Source organism: Natrix helvetica, assembly GCF_964273705.1.
Source record: "Natrix helvetica genome assembly, chromosome: Z".
Lineage (NCBI taxonomy): Eukaryota > Metazoa > Chordata > Lepidosauria > Squamata > Natricidae > Natrix > Natrix helvetica.
In genome coordinates this window covers 103092618-103105994 of record NC_138554.1, presented here as the reverse complement: position 1 = coordinate 103105994, position 13377 = coordinate 103092618, and the positions used below count along the sequence as shown (strand labels likewise).

At 39.8% G+C, this 13377-nt stretch overlaps 1 protein-coding gene across 1 annotated transcript in view; it reads left to right on the top strand.

The window, feature by feature from the left end:
* HDAC9 (histone deacetylase 9) overlaps positions 1-13377 on the top strand; it is a 506624-nt gene that overhangs the window by 233275 nt on the left and 259972 nt on the right. Inside the window, exons 6-9 of the mRNA XM_081970663.1 lie at positions 2948-3189; positions 6101-6239; positions 8427-8553; positions 10022-10140. Coding sequence (XP_081826789.1) covers positions 2948-3189; positions 6101-6239; positions 8427-8553; positions 10022-10140 — 627 coding nt within the window. The remainder of the gene's footprint in view (positions 1-2947; positions 3190-6100; positions 6240-8426; positions 8554-10021; positions 10141-13377) is intronic.

The following is a 13377-nucleotide window of genomic DNA, read 5'->3' as shown; positions in this document are numbered from 1 at the left end:
CAAACTTTTAGTGATGGGGGATTTTAATCTGCCGTCGATGGGAGAAGCGTCTGAGGGGGTTCGGGAGTTCATGGCTTCCATGACAGCCATGGACCTGACCCAGTTAATTCAGGGCCCTACTCACGAGGGAGGCCACACCCTGGACCTTGTTTTTGTCTCTGGCCAGTGGACGAGTGATCTGGGAATAGGGGATCTAGACACTATTCCCCTGTCATGGTCGGATCACTCACTTCTCCGGCTGGACTTCCCTGGTGCTACCCCCCGCCGCGAGGAGGCGGAACTGGAAGGTATTAGATGGTTCCGCCCCAAGCGCCTGATGGAACCGGATAGGTTCCAGACGGAGCTTGGGCCACCTCCTGTGGACCTGACCCGCCCCCGAGTGGAGGACCTGGTAGTCGCATGGAATAGTGCGACTACCGGGGCCCTGGACCGGGTGGCGCCTTTGCGGCCTCTCCTGCGGCGACGAACCACCCTGGCACCTTGGTTTACCGAGGAGCTAAGGGTGATGAAACGCCACAAGAGACGCCTAGAGAGTCGTTGGAGATCCTCCCGCTCCGAGTTTGACCGAGCACAGGCACGAGCCTATTTGAAGACGTACCTTGTGGCATTAAGAGCGGCCAAACGTCAACATTGTGCCGCTCTTATTGCGTCTGCAGATAACCGCCCTGCCGCCCTGTTTCGGGTGACCCGTTCCCTCTTGTTTGAGAGACCACGGGAAGCCCCTCTACAGGGCAGAGCAGAGGAGTTTGGGAATTATCTACAGGACAAAGTCGCTCAAATCCGGATGGGATGGACCCCTTTCAGTGGCTCAGTAGAGACGCCCGTCGCGAGTCTTGAGGGACCGCTTTGGGAGGAGTTTGACTCGGTTGCCATCGAGGATTTGGACAGGTTGCGTGGACGTCTGCGACCCACCACATGTTTATTGGACCCGTGTCCCTCCTGGCTTGTACTGGCATCCTGGGAGGTTACGCGCGACTGGCTCCTGGGCCTGGTGAACGCCTCGTTGGGTGAGGGGTCTCTACCGGCCGCCTTGAAAGAGGCGGTGGTGAGGCCCCTGCTCAAGAAGCCTTCCCTGGACCCAACGGACCTAGTCAATTATCGTCCAGTCTCCAACCTTCCTTTTTTAGCGAAGGTTGTAGAGAGTGTGGTAGCACAGCAGTTCCCACGTCACCTGGAGGAAAATGATTATCTAGACCCGCGCCAGTCCGGCTTCCGACCCGGGCACAGCACGGAGACGGCCTTGGTCGCATTGGTTGATGATCTCTGGAGGGCCAGAGATAGGGGTTGTTCCTCTATCCTGGTCCTATTAGATCTCTCGGCGGCGTTCGATACCATCGACCATGGTATCCTGTTGCACCGGCTAGAGGGGCTGGGAGTCAGGGGCACCGTTTTACGGTGGTTTGGCTCCTACCTCTCTGGTCGGACGCAACGTGTGTTGACAGGGGAGCAGAGTTCGACCCGGAGGCCACTCACATGTGGAGTGCCACAGGGATCGGTGCTCTCGCCTCTCCTGTTCAACACATATATGAAACCGTTGGGCGAGATCATCCGTGGTTTTGGAGTGGGATATCATCTGTATGCTGATGACACTCAGCTATACATTTCCACTCCGAACCACCCCAATGAGGCCGTCGAAATGATGTCCCGGTGTCTGGAGGCCGTACGGGTCTGGATGGATGGCAACCGACTAAAACTCAACCCTTCCAAGACGGAGTGGCTGTGGCTTCCGGCCTCCCGGTTCAACCAGGTGCTCCCATCTCTGGCCATCGGGGGCGTCCAACTAGCCCCCATGGAACAGGTGCGCAATTTGGGCGTCCTCCTGGATGCCCGGCTGTCCATGGACAACCATGTAACAGCCGTGGCAAGGGGGGCGTTCCATCAGGTCCGCCTGATGCGCCAATTGCGCCCCTTATTGGACCGGGATGCCCTACGCACAGTCACCCATGCGCTAGTGACGTCTCGCCTGGATTACTGCAATGCTCTCTACATGGGGCTTCCCTTGAGATGCACTCGGAGACTACAGTTGGTCCAGAACGCGGCCGCGCGGGTGATTATGGGGAGGACTAGATACTCCCCTGTAACACCTCTCCTGCGCGAGCTGCACTGGCTGCCTGTGGTCTACCGAGTGCGTTTCAAGGTTTTGATTATGATCTTTAAAGCGCTCCATGGCACAGGGCCTAGTTATATGCAGGATCGCATCCTGCCCCACACATCCCTACGACCAATTCGCGCACACAGAGAGGGACTTCTCCGGGTGCCGTCCGCCAAACAGTGTCGGGGGGCGACACCCAGGAGCAGAGCCTTCTCTGTGATGGGCCCAGCCCTGTGGAATGACCTCCCCCGTGATATCAGGATTATTTCCGACCTCCGCTCCTTCCGTGTACAGCTGAAGACCCACCTCTTTCAATTATCCGGCCTGGCTCAATCGCAATCGTAATCTTCCCATTCCTCCAAACTGTTTTTAAACTGTCTGTAAATATTAATTTTTTGGGTTTCTACAATTGGGGTATTTTAAAGCTGATTTTTAACTGTCTATTGATGTAATTTGTTTCCTCCTCCGTGTATGTATGTGTGTATGTATGTGTGTTGTATATGTATGTACATTTGGTGTTGTTATATATTTTTTATGTTTTATGCTCCATTGTACGCCGCCCCGAGTCCTACTTGGAAAGGGAGCGGCTAATAAATCCAAATTTATTATTATTATTATTATTAACAAAGTTGGAAGAGCTTTGAGGTTTTACTAAAATCTGTGACAACAAATACTACTTCAAAACTTATTTTGGAAAGTTAAAAGACTGTTTACGATAATATCCAGTCTTATAGTATTATCAAGAGGCCAGAGAAGACAACATCTACTTAAGTAGAGAGGAAACAAAGCCTTCATTTCATATATGCATAAAATTTAAATCTATTTCCTACGTTTTTTGTTTTTTGTTTGTATTAGTGGATATGAAATCAGAAATTCCTCTTGGATTAGAACAAGTCAGACCATTAGATTTGCGAACTGATATCAGGATGATGGCACCCATGATGGATCCCTTGCTGCAGGAAAAGCAGTTGCAACAGGAATTAATCCTGATTCAACATCAGCAGCAGATTCAGAAACAGCTTTTAATAGCAGAATTTCAGAAACAGCATGAGAACCTGACACGACAGCACCAAGCACAGATCCAAGAGCACATAAAGGTAGTAGATTTTCTCTCTCTCTTCATAGTGCATCAGAAGGGGGAAGGGGTTGGTTACTGTAGAAATTGAGCAGCAGTGACTGAGTTATTTCTCTTGTACATCAACATGGTATGAGATGAAAGTTTATATTAGACCCTCACTCTGCTATATCTATCTGTCTCTCACTTCAATGCAGATATACATATAAGAATAGCTGTTTGCAATTACAGCAAAACAAGCTAGTATTGAAAGGCTAAGTAAAGTCAACAAATTTGAGAACACTTTTGGAAGATACAGATACTGATCTAATTAAAAAGTACTATATACTGTTATGTGTCTCTTTTTTAAAAAACTTATAAATAAAATTAGACGGCCAGTTAAAATATAAGGACTGGTTCTTTGAACAGCACTTTCCAAACTTCAGGCCAATTTTTTTAAAGCTTAGATTTTGAATTAAATTTTGAGATCCTGTTTTTCTAAATATCAGAAATATTTAGCATTATTCAGCTAGCAGATTGCCTTTATCCCTATGATTTTATGTTTGAAAATATTTGTTATAATTGGAATAAATAATTATTAAACAATCAGTGATCATTAAAATGAACATAATAAATGTAACTTTTTTGGTGCTAAATCATTTAATACGATGTGGCTTCAGTTTATTCATTTTTTAAAACTTGATATGTCTTATTTACCGTGTTTCCCCCAAAACAAGACAGGGTCTTATTTTCTTTTGAACCCCCAAATTTTGCTTGGGCCTTATTATCAGGGGGGGTGGCTTATTGGTTTGGGGTTGCCGGGTGGCTGCTCTCTTGCAAGCGGGCGCCCGAAGAGCCATGCACAGCCTCAGGGGCAAACGGCTGTGTTGCGCTGTCGCAGCAGCGCAACAAAACCGCCATGAGGTGACCACACTCATGAGCAGCCGCCCAGCAATGCACCTTCCCAACTGGGCAGAGCGCCACTCACCAACCCAGTAATATCCCAAAGGGCTAAGCCACATGGCGCTCTGCCCGGCTGGAAAGAGAGGTTGCGCGAGAACTTGTTCTGCCTCTAGCTCACGTGCCTCCCAGTCTCACCATGCCCAACTCTCCTTGCAGGGCTGGGCCAGGGCACTGCCACCGCCGCGGCCCTTGGCCCCACTGCCACCACCATGCTCCGAGCATAACTGGCTTTTAAACTCCGGAGATCCGCTGCTGAGTCTTCCGGCAGCGGCTGCTGTGGGACTACGCTCTATGGTTGTGGCCTGGCTGCAGGAAGAACAGCCAGCCCACAACCATAGAGCGTAGTCCCAGAGCAGCTGCTGCCAGAAGACTTGGCAGCGGATCTCCGGAGTTTGGAAACCGGTTATGCTCGGAGCATGGCGGCGGTGATGGCAGAGGGGCGGTGGCGGCAGCAGTGGCAGCAGTGGTGGCGGTGCCCTGGCCCAGCCCTGCAGGGAGAGTTGGGCATGGTGAGGCAGGGAGGCACGCAAGCTGGAGGCAGAACAAGTGCTCGCGCAACCTCTCTTTCCAGCCGGGCAGAGTGCCATGCGGCTTAGCGCCTTTGGGATATTACTGGGTCTGTGAGTGGCGCTGTGCCTGGCTGGAAAGGGGCATTGCCGGGTTGCTGCTCGTGAGAGCAGCTGCCCGGCAACCCCCCACTCCAGCTGGGCACAGTGCCACCCACCAATCTAGCAGTATCCCAAAGGTGTCAAGCAATGTGAGCGCCCTTGCCCCCCTCCCCCCGGCTCCTGCGGCTTTGCGCCTTCGGGATATTGCTAGGTTGGTGAGTGGCACTCTGCCTCACTGGAGGAGGGGACTTGTCCAGGGGGCTTATTATTGAAGGAGGGCATATATTTTTGCCCACCGGAAAAATATGGCATGGTCTTATTATCAGGACATGTCGTAATTTCAGGGAATACGGTATTTATTTTTAATTCCATGCTTCTGTTTACTTCTAATAATGTATCGGGATTAAGTTATCCTTTGCTTATAATGTAATGAACAAATGGAATGTTGGCAATATAGCAAATGAGAAAAAACAGCACAAAAAGGTTTCTCAGGTTAAAGGTCTTGTTTGAAAACTATCCCATCAGGAAAGCTATATCACAGATATAAAATAAGTATTTTTAAGAGTCAGAAACTGGAAATCCCTTAACAAAAAAGAAAATTATGGCTGTCAGCTGTCTGAATTTATTTTTAATTAAGGCTGATACCCTTTATATAAAAAATAGCATTCTAAAATCTGTTAAAAAACTGACCATAAAGAAGAATACTATCTAGCCATAATTTTTCTTGAAATAAGTGAAATTAGGGAATTACAATATCTAGATGACCACTAGATGGTATCAAACAAATTCAGGAAAAGTAATTCTTTGCTGACATCTAGTAGTAATCCATATTGTGTTGATAACTTAGTTTCTTTACTTTCAGGGGAATTATTTTTATCTGGAATAGAACATTTATTTAATTTATTATAAATAGTTTGATTTACATTTGTAAAGTTCATACTTTCCAATTAATTGGAACACAATAACTATTTTGGTTTTCACATTTCATGAGCTTTGTACTTCAGTTTTTTGGATCCAAATACAAACACGTAGACATAAATTTCATATATTAGAGTAGATACATTCATTGCAAAAAGGAAAGCAAAAATTAGAATAGTGTGTTCAAAAACCTTGCACTCATTTCATGTAATTTTTAATGAAAATGTTTACAAATCAATACCAAAATGGAATAGAATTATGTTTTCTAATATTTTATATATTATAGCACAGATTTCTCCAAATGTATGGATCAGCTTCCAGAATTGTAACTGTAGCTATTCTAGCTTGTGAATTCTAAGAGCTACTTTTATATATTCACACAGTTTGTGAAGCCCTTATTATGACCAATGCTACCATAAAAACTGCACATTCTCATGACTTTGTCTTTTTTACAAGTTACAAAAGGAACTCTTAGCCATTAAGCATCAACAAGACCTTATTGAAAAAGAACAGAAACTTGAACAACAGAGGCAAGAACAGGAATTGGAGAGACATCGCAGGGAGCAATGTCCGCCAGTCAAAAGCCGAGAAAGAAGCCGAGAAAGTAAGATCTGTTCAATCAGGCTAAAAGAGGATATCTAAGTTTTGTATACCTCTCCCACCAACCTTTATTATCCCTCTTTATAAAAATATGGCATGACAATAAAATTATATGCAGATTAAATATATAATTCTCTAAAAATATAGAATAATATTCTATATTTTAAATTTATTTTATTATATTTCCATTATAATGTGCGCATAAATATGGAGATATATTCTGCATAGATTATAGAGGACATGAAATATTCCTTCTATTGTTTTAGTTCCATAATTTAGTTCTTTTGGCTTTTAATAACGCAGCTCTGTGTTTCTGTGGTTTTAAGGCAAATAAAGTCTAAAAGAAAGACATTACTGCAATATGATACTCACTAGGGGGAGATAGATGCATATAAGTTTGCTCACAAAGGGAATGGAAATAAAGGCCAAAAATTTCAGTATTTCAAAATGCTACTTATAGAAGGAAACAAATTATAACATCAGATGCCTTCATTTTCCCTCTGGAATTTCTCACTGATAATGTACTGTGTGCCAATATTGAGGAAAAATTGATAATTTTATTGTATTCTTTCTATATGCTTTCATTTTAGAGGAAAATTGTATAAATTTAGCAGTAGCATAATATTAAGTATTGGATTTTGAAAGAAGATTCTTCTTCTGTGCTACTTCACTTATAACAATAAAACACATATTTTAGAGTATGCCCTCTTTCTTTATACTAAGCTTATAATAACATATATTTCATACTTTCATTTGTTGTGACTATAGCAGTATTGGTTAGCCTAATGCATGCTTATTGCTCTTTAATATAAAGAATTAGACCTTGAAAGTAATGATACATGAAACCATTCTTTGGTCTCTATTAGGAATTTGATTCATAATCAGTATATTATATACAGTATTTCCACAAATTTTTTAAGTTATGAACATTGCACAATCATCAGTTGCAAACTAACACTGATTAAAATCATACCTTTATAGACATTACAGGAAAACTATATAAGAACATAGTGTGGAGTTTTATTCTAGAGTAGTCAATCAAATACAAATACAATAGCAGAGTTGGAAGGGTCCTTGGAGGCTATACCGTTATATCCTATACCGTTTCAGACAAATGGCTATCCAACATCTTCTTAAAGACTTCCAGTGTTGGGGCAATCACAACTTCTGAAGACAAGCTGTTCCACTGATGAATTGTTCTAACTGTCAGGAAGTTTATCCTTAGTTCTAAGTTGCTTCTCTACTTGATTAGTTTCCACCCATTGCTTCTTGTTCTACACTCAGGTGCTTGGAGAATAGTTTGACTCCCTCTTCTTTGTGGCAACCCCTGAGATATTGGAAGACTGCTATCATGTCTTCCCCAGTCCTTCTTTTCATTAAACTAGACATACCCAATTCCAGCAACCGTTCTTCATATGTTTTAGCCTCCAGTCCCCTAATCATCTTGCTATAGTTTAAAACAATGGTGGGAAATATTTATTGTGTAGATACCATGTTTTTAAAAATATTTTTAGCCTCTCAGGGTGCTTCAAATGATGTCATTCAGGTGAGGGGCTACAAATTGTGGGAATTGAGTGTGGAAATAGATGCAGTTTGCCTCACATATGGAAATAGGTGGTGATGAGGCCAAATATTGTCTTCTGATAATAGATTGCCTATTCTGATTTAAATAATGTTCAAGAGATCTGTTATGTTGAAGACCACTGTTTAGGTTACAAAACTAAGAGTGAACCCATATCTATTGTTGCTTATTTGTTAGACTAATATATCTTCTTCAGAGGTGTTCAGGATGGAATATACTGTACTTTTCCCCCTCAGTTTTCTCTGCAACCCTAAAACTGATCTAAAATTTGCCATTGAGGTACCATGGTTGAAATCAGATTTGAATTTGGAACTCTTTATTCTTAGTCCATTTCCATTAACTACTACACCACATTGGTTTTATTTCCCTTTATTGTATTACTTGGTTTCAGTGAAGCTAAAATATATGCTTTACAATTTTAATCTATACTGTTTTTCTTTTCATTATTTTATTTTGTTCTGTCATTGTAATTGCTCATATGAATTGCTCGCAATTGCTCATATTAAATTTTTATTAGATACTTATTTGGAACACAGTCAAAATTAGAAAGCTGCATTGGAATGCATGGGCATATATGAATGGAATGATAAAAAATGCTGTATGTTTTAGGAGCAGTGGCCAGTACTGAAGTGAAGCAGAAACTTCAAGAGTTCCTGCTGAGTAAATCAGCGGCAAAAGACTCACTATCTAATGGAAAGAATCATTCCACTAGCCGGCGCCCCAAGCTCTGGCACATGTATGTTTATCCTTTTTGCATCTTAAGCCATCTTCTTAGTATCAAACAAAAATACTAATCTTCATCAGGATAAAATGAATTTAACCATATGCTATTCAGTATAGAAGAGAGATGATGTACTGCATCTCCCTTACTTTTCCTTCAATGTCACTTAAACCAGTCTCTTTTTTTTAATTGTTCAGATAGGTCCTGTGAATACAGTATTTTTTTATATAAAAGGCAATACCAGTACCATTGATTTCATTTAACTCTCTTTTGAATTAAGATGGAATAACTATGTTCTATGTATACAGTGGCATCTTTTGTCTAAATGAAAATTTTGTATGTTTTAAAGGAAAACTTTCATGGTGATAAATGATGATGTTGATGATTATGATAGTGGTAGTCAATGCACTGGGGCTCTATTATAACATGTATTATCATAAATTATCTGTTTACATAAATAGTAATATGTGGGGCAAGGGCCAATTTCAAAATACCCATTTATCATGTTTTCTTGAAAATAAGACCAAGTATTTATTAATATTTATTTTCAGTCCAAAAGACCCACTAGGGCTTATTTTCAAGGGATGTCTTTTTTTCATCACAAGGCCCAGCCCTCCTGTGCATGCATGGGAGGAAGTGAGTGCACAGGAAGGGGGGGGGCAACAGTGTCTGGCCACAGTCCATTGGTTCCTTGGCAAGGGCACTCTATGAGGCATCTCAGGTTTCATTTGGTGGGGAAGGAAGGCTTTGGAAACTGCCTTTTTATTTGCATCCATCATCAATATTGTAATACTTCCCTGTATTTTTCAAAAAAATGATTTTTTATTTACCATGATTAATCTCCTTGAACCCCAATGGGAAGGCGCGATATGAATTCTGCACATGAGCTACAGGAATGCAGACAGTAGCACCCTCAAAGCTCACAACGCTTCCTCGCTTGGGGTGCACTGTGCTTTAAGGGTTCTTTCAACTTCATGGCTCAATAAAACTCTTCAGCTGCAGTGGACTGTGGTTCCCATCATCTTCAGAAAGCCTGGGTGGCAGAATCCTTAGGGCAAGTTCCTTGCAGCTGAAACAATCCAACTTCTGATGGAGTGGGCAGGCTCTTAACTAGGCCTATTTTTGGAGTAGTGCTTATATTAGGCACATGCTAAAATCATTGTAGGGCTTATTTTATTTTCAGGGAAACACAGTAGAGAAAAGCTACTACTCCCTTTAGAGAGTCTTATTCCTGCTGCTAAATTTTAAAAGGTTTTCCCTTTTCATGCAATTTTGATTTTAAAAAGTCAAAACAATAAAATTAAAATCAGGTAACAGGAGCTTCCTTTTTCCAGAGAACATATCTCCAGACTTATACCGCCTGAATTATTGGAAGAGAACAAGGGTTAAGTCTCTGTACATTTTGTGGACATGATGCAGAAAAATCATTTCTAATTTGTATATTAATAAGTAATACTAATCAATGATAACTACTTTTCTATAGGGCTTCCCATCATACCTCACTGGATCAAGCTTCTCCTCCTCTTTGTGGGACATCTTCATATAAATACACATTGCCGGGGGCACAAGATGCCAAGGATGACTTTCCACTCCGCAAAACTGGTGAGCATATTAAAATGATTTTAAATGCCAATTTAATTCTGTAACTAAATGAAACTTGATCTAATCATAGTATGTAATACTTGATTTGAGTTTAGATAAAACATAATTATATGTGCTAAATGGGAATCTTATTTTCCATTTTCACAACAGCTGCTGATTATGATTACATGAGTGGAGGATAGGATGATGATGATATTTTATCCTAACTTTTAAAATAGATTATTTGGTCTGGTCAAGACAGCAAAGTAGTCTAATACTCCACCTTCCTCCTATTTTCCCCACAAAAAGTAACTCTGAGGTGGGCTGAGAAAGAGTGAATGGCATAAAGTTATCCAGTTGGCTTTCATGCCTAAGAAGTCTCGAATTCTTGTGCATTACTACCCCTCGGTCTGCATGATTATTTTGAAAATACTATAGCCACTGATCGATTGAAAAATGTATTAGAGTACTTAAGATTTAGAGAGGTTTTGCAATAGAATATATGAACAAATCTGAATAATTCAACATGTTATATTAAAAATGTACTAAATTTTAAATTAATAGTTTCAAGATAGATTGAACTGTAGAAAGCATGGAGTTCCCATATGCTTCAAAATGATGGAAGAAATGTTTTGAACAGCACCTCTCTGCTATTAATTAAAGCAATGTTTCAGCATAAACTTGAAAAAAATATGTTTTGGTTTTCAGAAGTCAATTCATTAAAGCAATTCCTAAAGTATGGGATCTTTTTTTTCAAGCTGATGTGTAGGCCTGAAAAAAGAAGTGGCTACTTTAATGAAAAGCAGAGAGGTACCATACTTATGTGCAAGGTCCAGAGAATTTAAAAATTATTTCTGAAAAACGTAACATGTTTGTGGATATTTCAATTTTCTAAAAAATATTTTTCTGGTAGATTTATAAATTGTTCAGTTAATAAGTTTAATGTCCAAAATAAATAGCTGTTTTGAAATTCTTTTTAAAGTATCTTTTTAACAATATGTTTTATATATATATATATGTGTGTGTGTGTGTGTGTGTGTGTGTGTGTGTATGTGTGTGTGTGTGTGTGTATATGTGTGTGTGTGTGTGTGTATGTATGTATATATATATATGTGTGTGTGGGTGTGTATATATATGTGTGTGTGTGTGTGTGTATGTATGTGTATATATATATATATATATATATATATATATATATATATATATATATATATATATATATATATATATATATATATATATATATATATATATATATATATATATATATATATATATAAAGAATTAAAAGGACTTCCTAAAAGCAACTTTTTATTATATTTTCCCTTGTTCTAATATGGTGATCCTTTAAAATGGTGTGTGTGTGTGCGTGCTTAATTTGCTTTCCCATTTTAAAAAGTTCCTTTGAAAGGCATTATCAATATTTAAGAGGTATAACACTGTTGATTGGTAAAGTTAAACATTTTCAAACATTTTAACAGTATTGTTCTGTATTGCAGCTGTTAATACTCTTACATCTCCATGGGGGTTTCAAAATATTCTTTAATTCAATTCTCATTGTCTATATATGAGCTACAGCATAATTAAAAACAGATGTTTTCTATACATTATTCCAAATATTTGGGCACACTGCACGTCAGCTGCAGAGAGAATACACAACTATGAGATTCTTTTTAAAAACCCAGGGGTGAGAGAAAAGAAGAATGAACTCATTTCATTTTGGCTACTTCTATAATCAATGCAGTTGTGTGTAGAATGTTAACATAGTAACTATTTTTTAAAGAAAATAATATTTTTTTCCATCACAAGTTTATCATTTGGTTGCCATTCTACGTAGATTTTGTTTAAAAAATAGATACTAATACTAAATTGGAGGGGGACTAATTTCAGCCCTCAGCAACATATTCACATTCAGCTTCTAATAAGTACTTGACAGTTTTAGAGGAAAAACAACCGGAACTGGAATGACACAAGTGAAATGACCCTAAACTGATCAGGGTAGCTACAGGGCATCCCTTAGGCAAAGGGGACATTCTGGAGCCTACTGCATCCTCATGGGACCATTCCTGACAAAGCTGTCCCATGAAACATTCAGAGAGTAAGGAGGAAAGAGAGAAGCAGGTTCTTTTTTGGCAAATGTTTGACCTTTGTCACAAGAGTGGATTTTTTCCTCCTTATCCTTTTCTTTGAGCTATGAATGGTGAGTGTCACTGGTTTCTGATTCAACCAATCAGTGTAGACTTTTCATCTAATTTTGAAGAAGTTGCTTCATCAGCATTGGGCTTTCTTTTGTCTGCGAAAACAAGGAATCTCTGTTCTTACCTCTAACTATGCATTTCAAATTACATGATTACAAATTCAAAGCAGAATGTATGAGTTGGAATATCTATTATTTTAAAAGTTTGTCTATTGATTCTCTTCTTTGCTTTTTACGGTTGGCAATTGTAACCAAGAAGGCAAAAGTGATGATTTGCAAATGTCTACATTTGAACTGTCTGTACAGATAGAAAAAGAATTTCTATTATATAAATGAATTGAAAGATAGGAAATCAACTTGGGGAAATAAGTTATCTCCCAAGTATTTATTTCTAAATAAACTGAAGCTTAGTTGGAGTAAATAGAATCTGTGAATACAAGAAAACTTGGTAGTTATCAGGTGACTCCATCTTTGAAGTTAATGAGGGCACGCAGTAGTGAGATTGCAGAATATATTAAGGTGTAGTGGAAGAGATGATTCACTGGACAAAATAGGTTGATGAAATTCAAATTGTCCCCAAATATGGCATCAGATTTTTCAAAAATTATTTTTTAAAAAATCAATATTGCATCAAAGCCAGCGAAATTCAATGCTTGTACAAAATTCAGTTGTTTTTTCATATCAAGCAGACTCTTCATTTATTGATTATGTCACTCATCTCATGAAAAAAAATCTCAAAATATTAGGCTCCACACAGTTATGAAGTTGCTGGATATTTAAACATTTTCTTCCTTTTTAGGAAGCCGCAGTCTGACAGTCTGGTAAAGTAATGGGATAGATCTATAGTAACAGAAATGGGTAAGGAGGGAATCTTGTTGAGCCCCACAAGAATAAAGCAGATCCTCTTTGCTACTGTCAGGAATTGTACATGGAATGGCATTTCTGGTCTACACAGCACAAACTCTCATCTTAGATGAGATCACAAAGCTCTCCCTCTTAGTTATGGCTATATATCAGACTTCTAAAGCAGACTGTGTCAGTTATTGATAAAGGATCTTTTC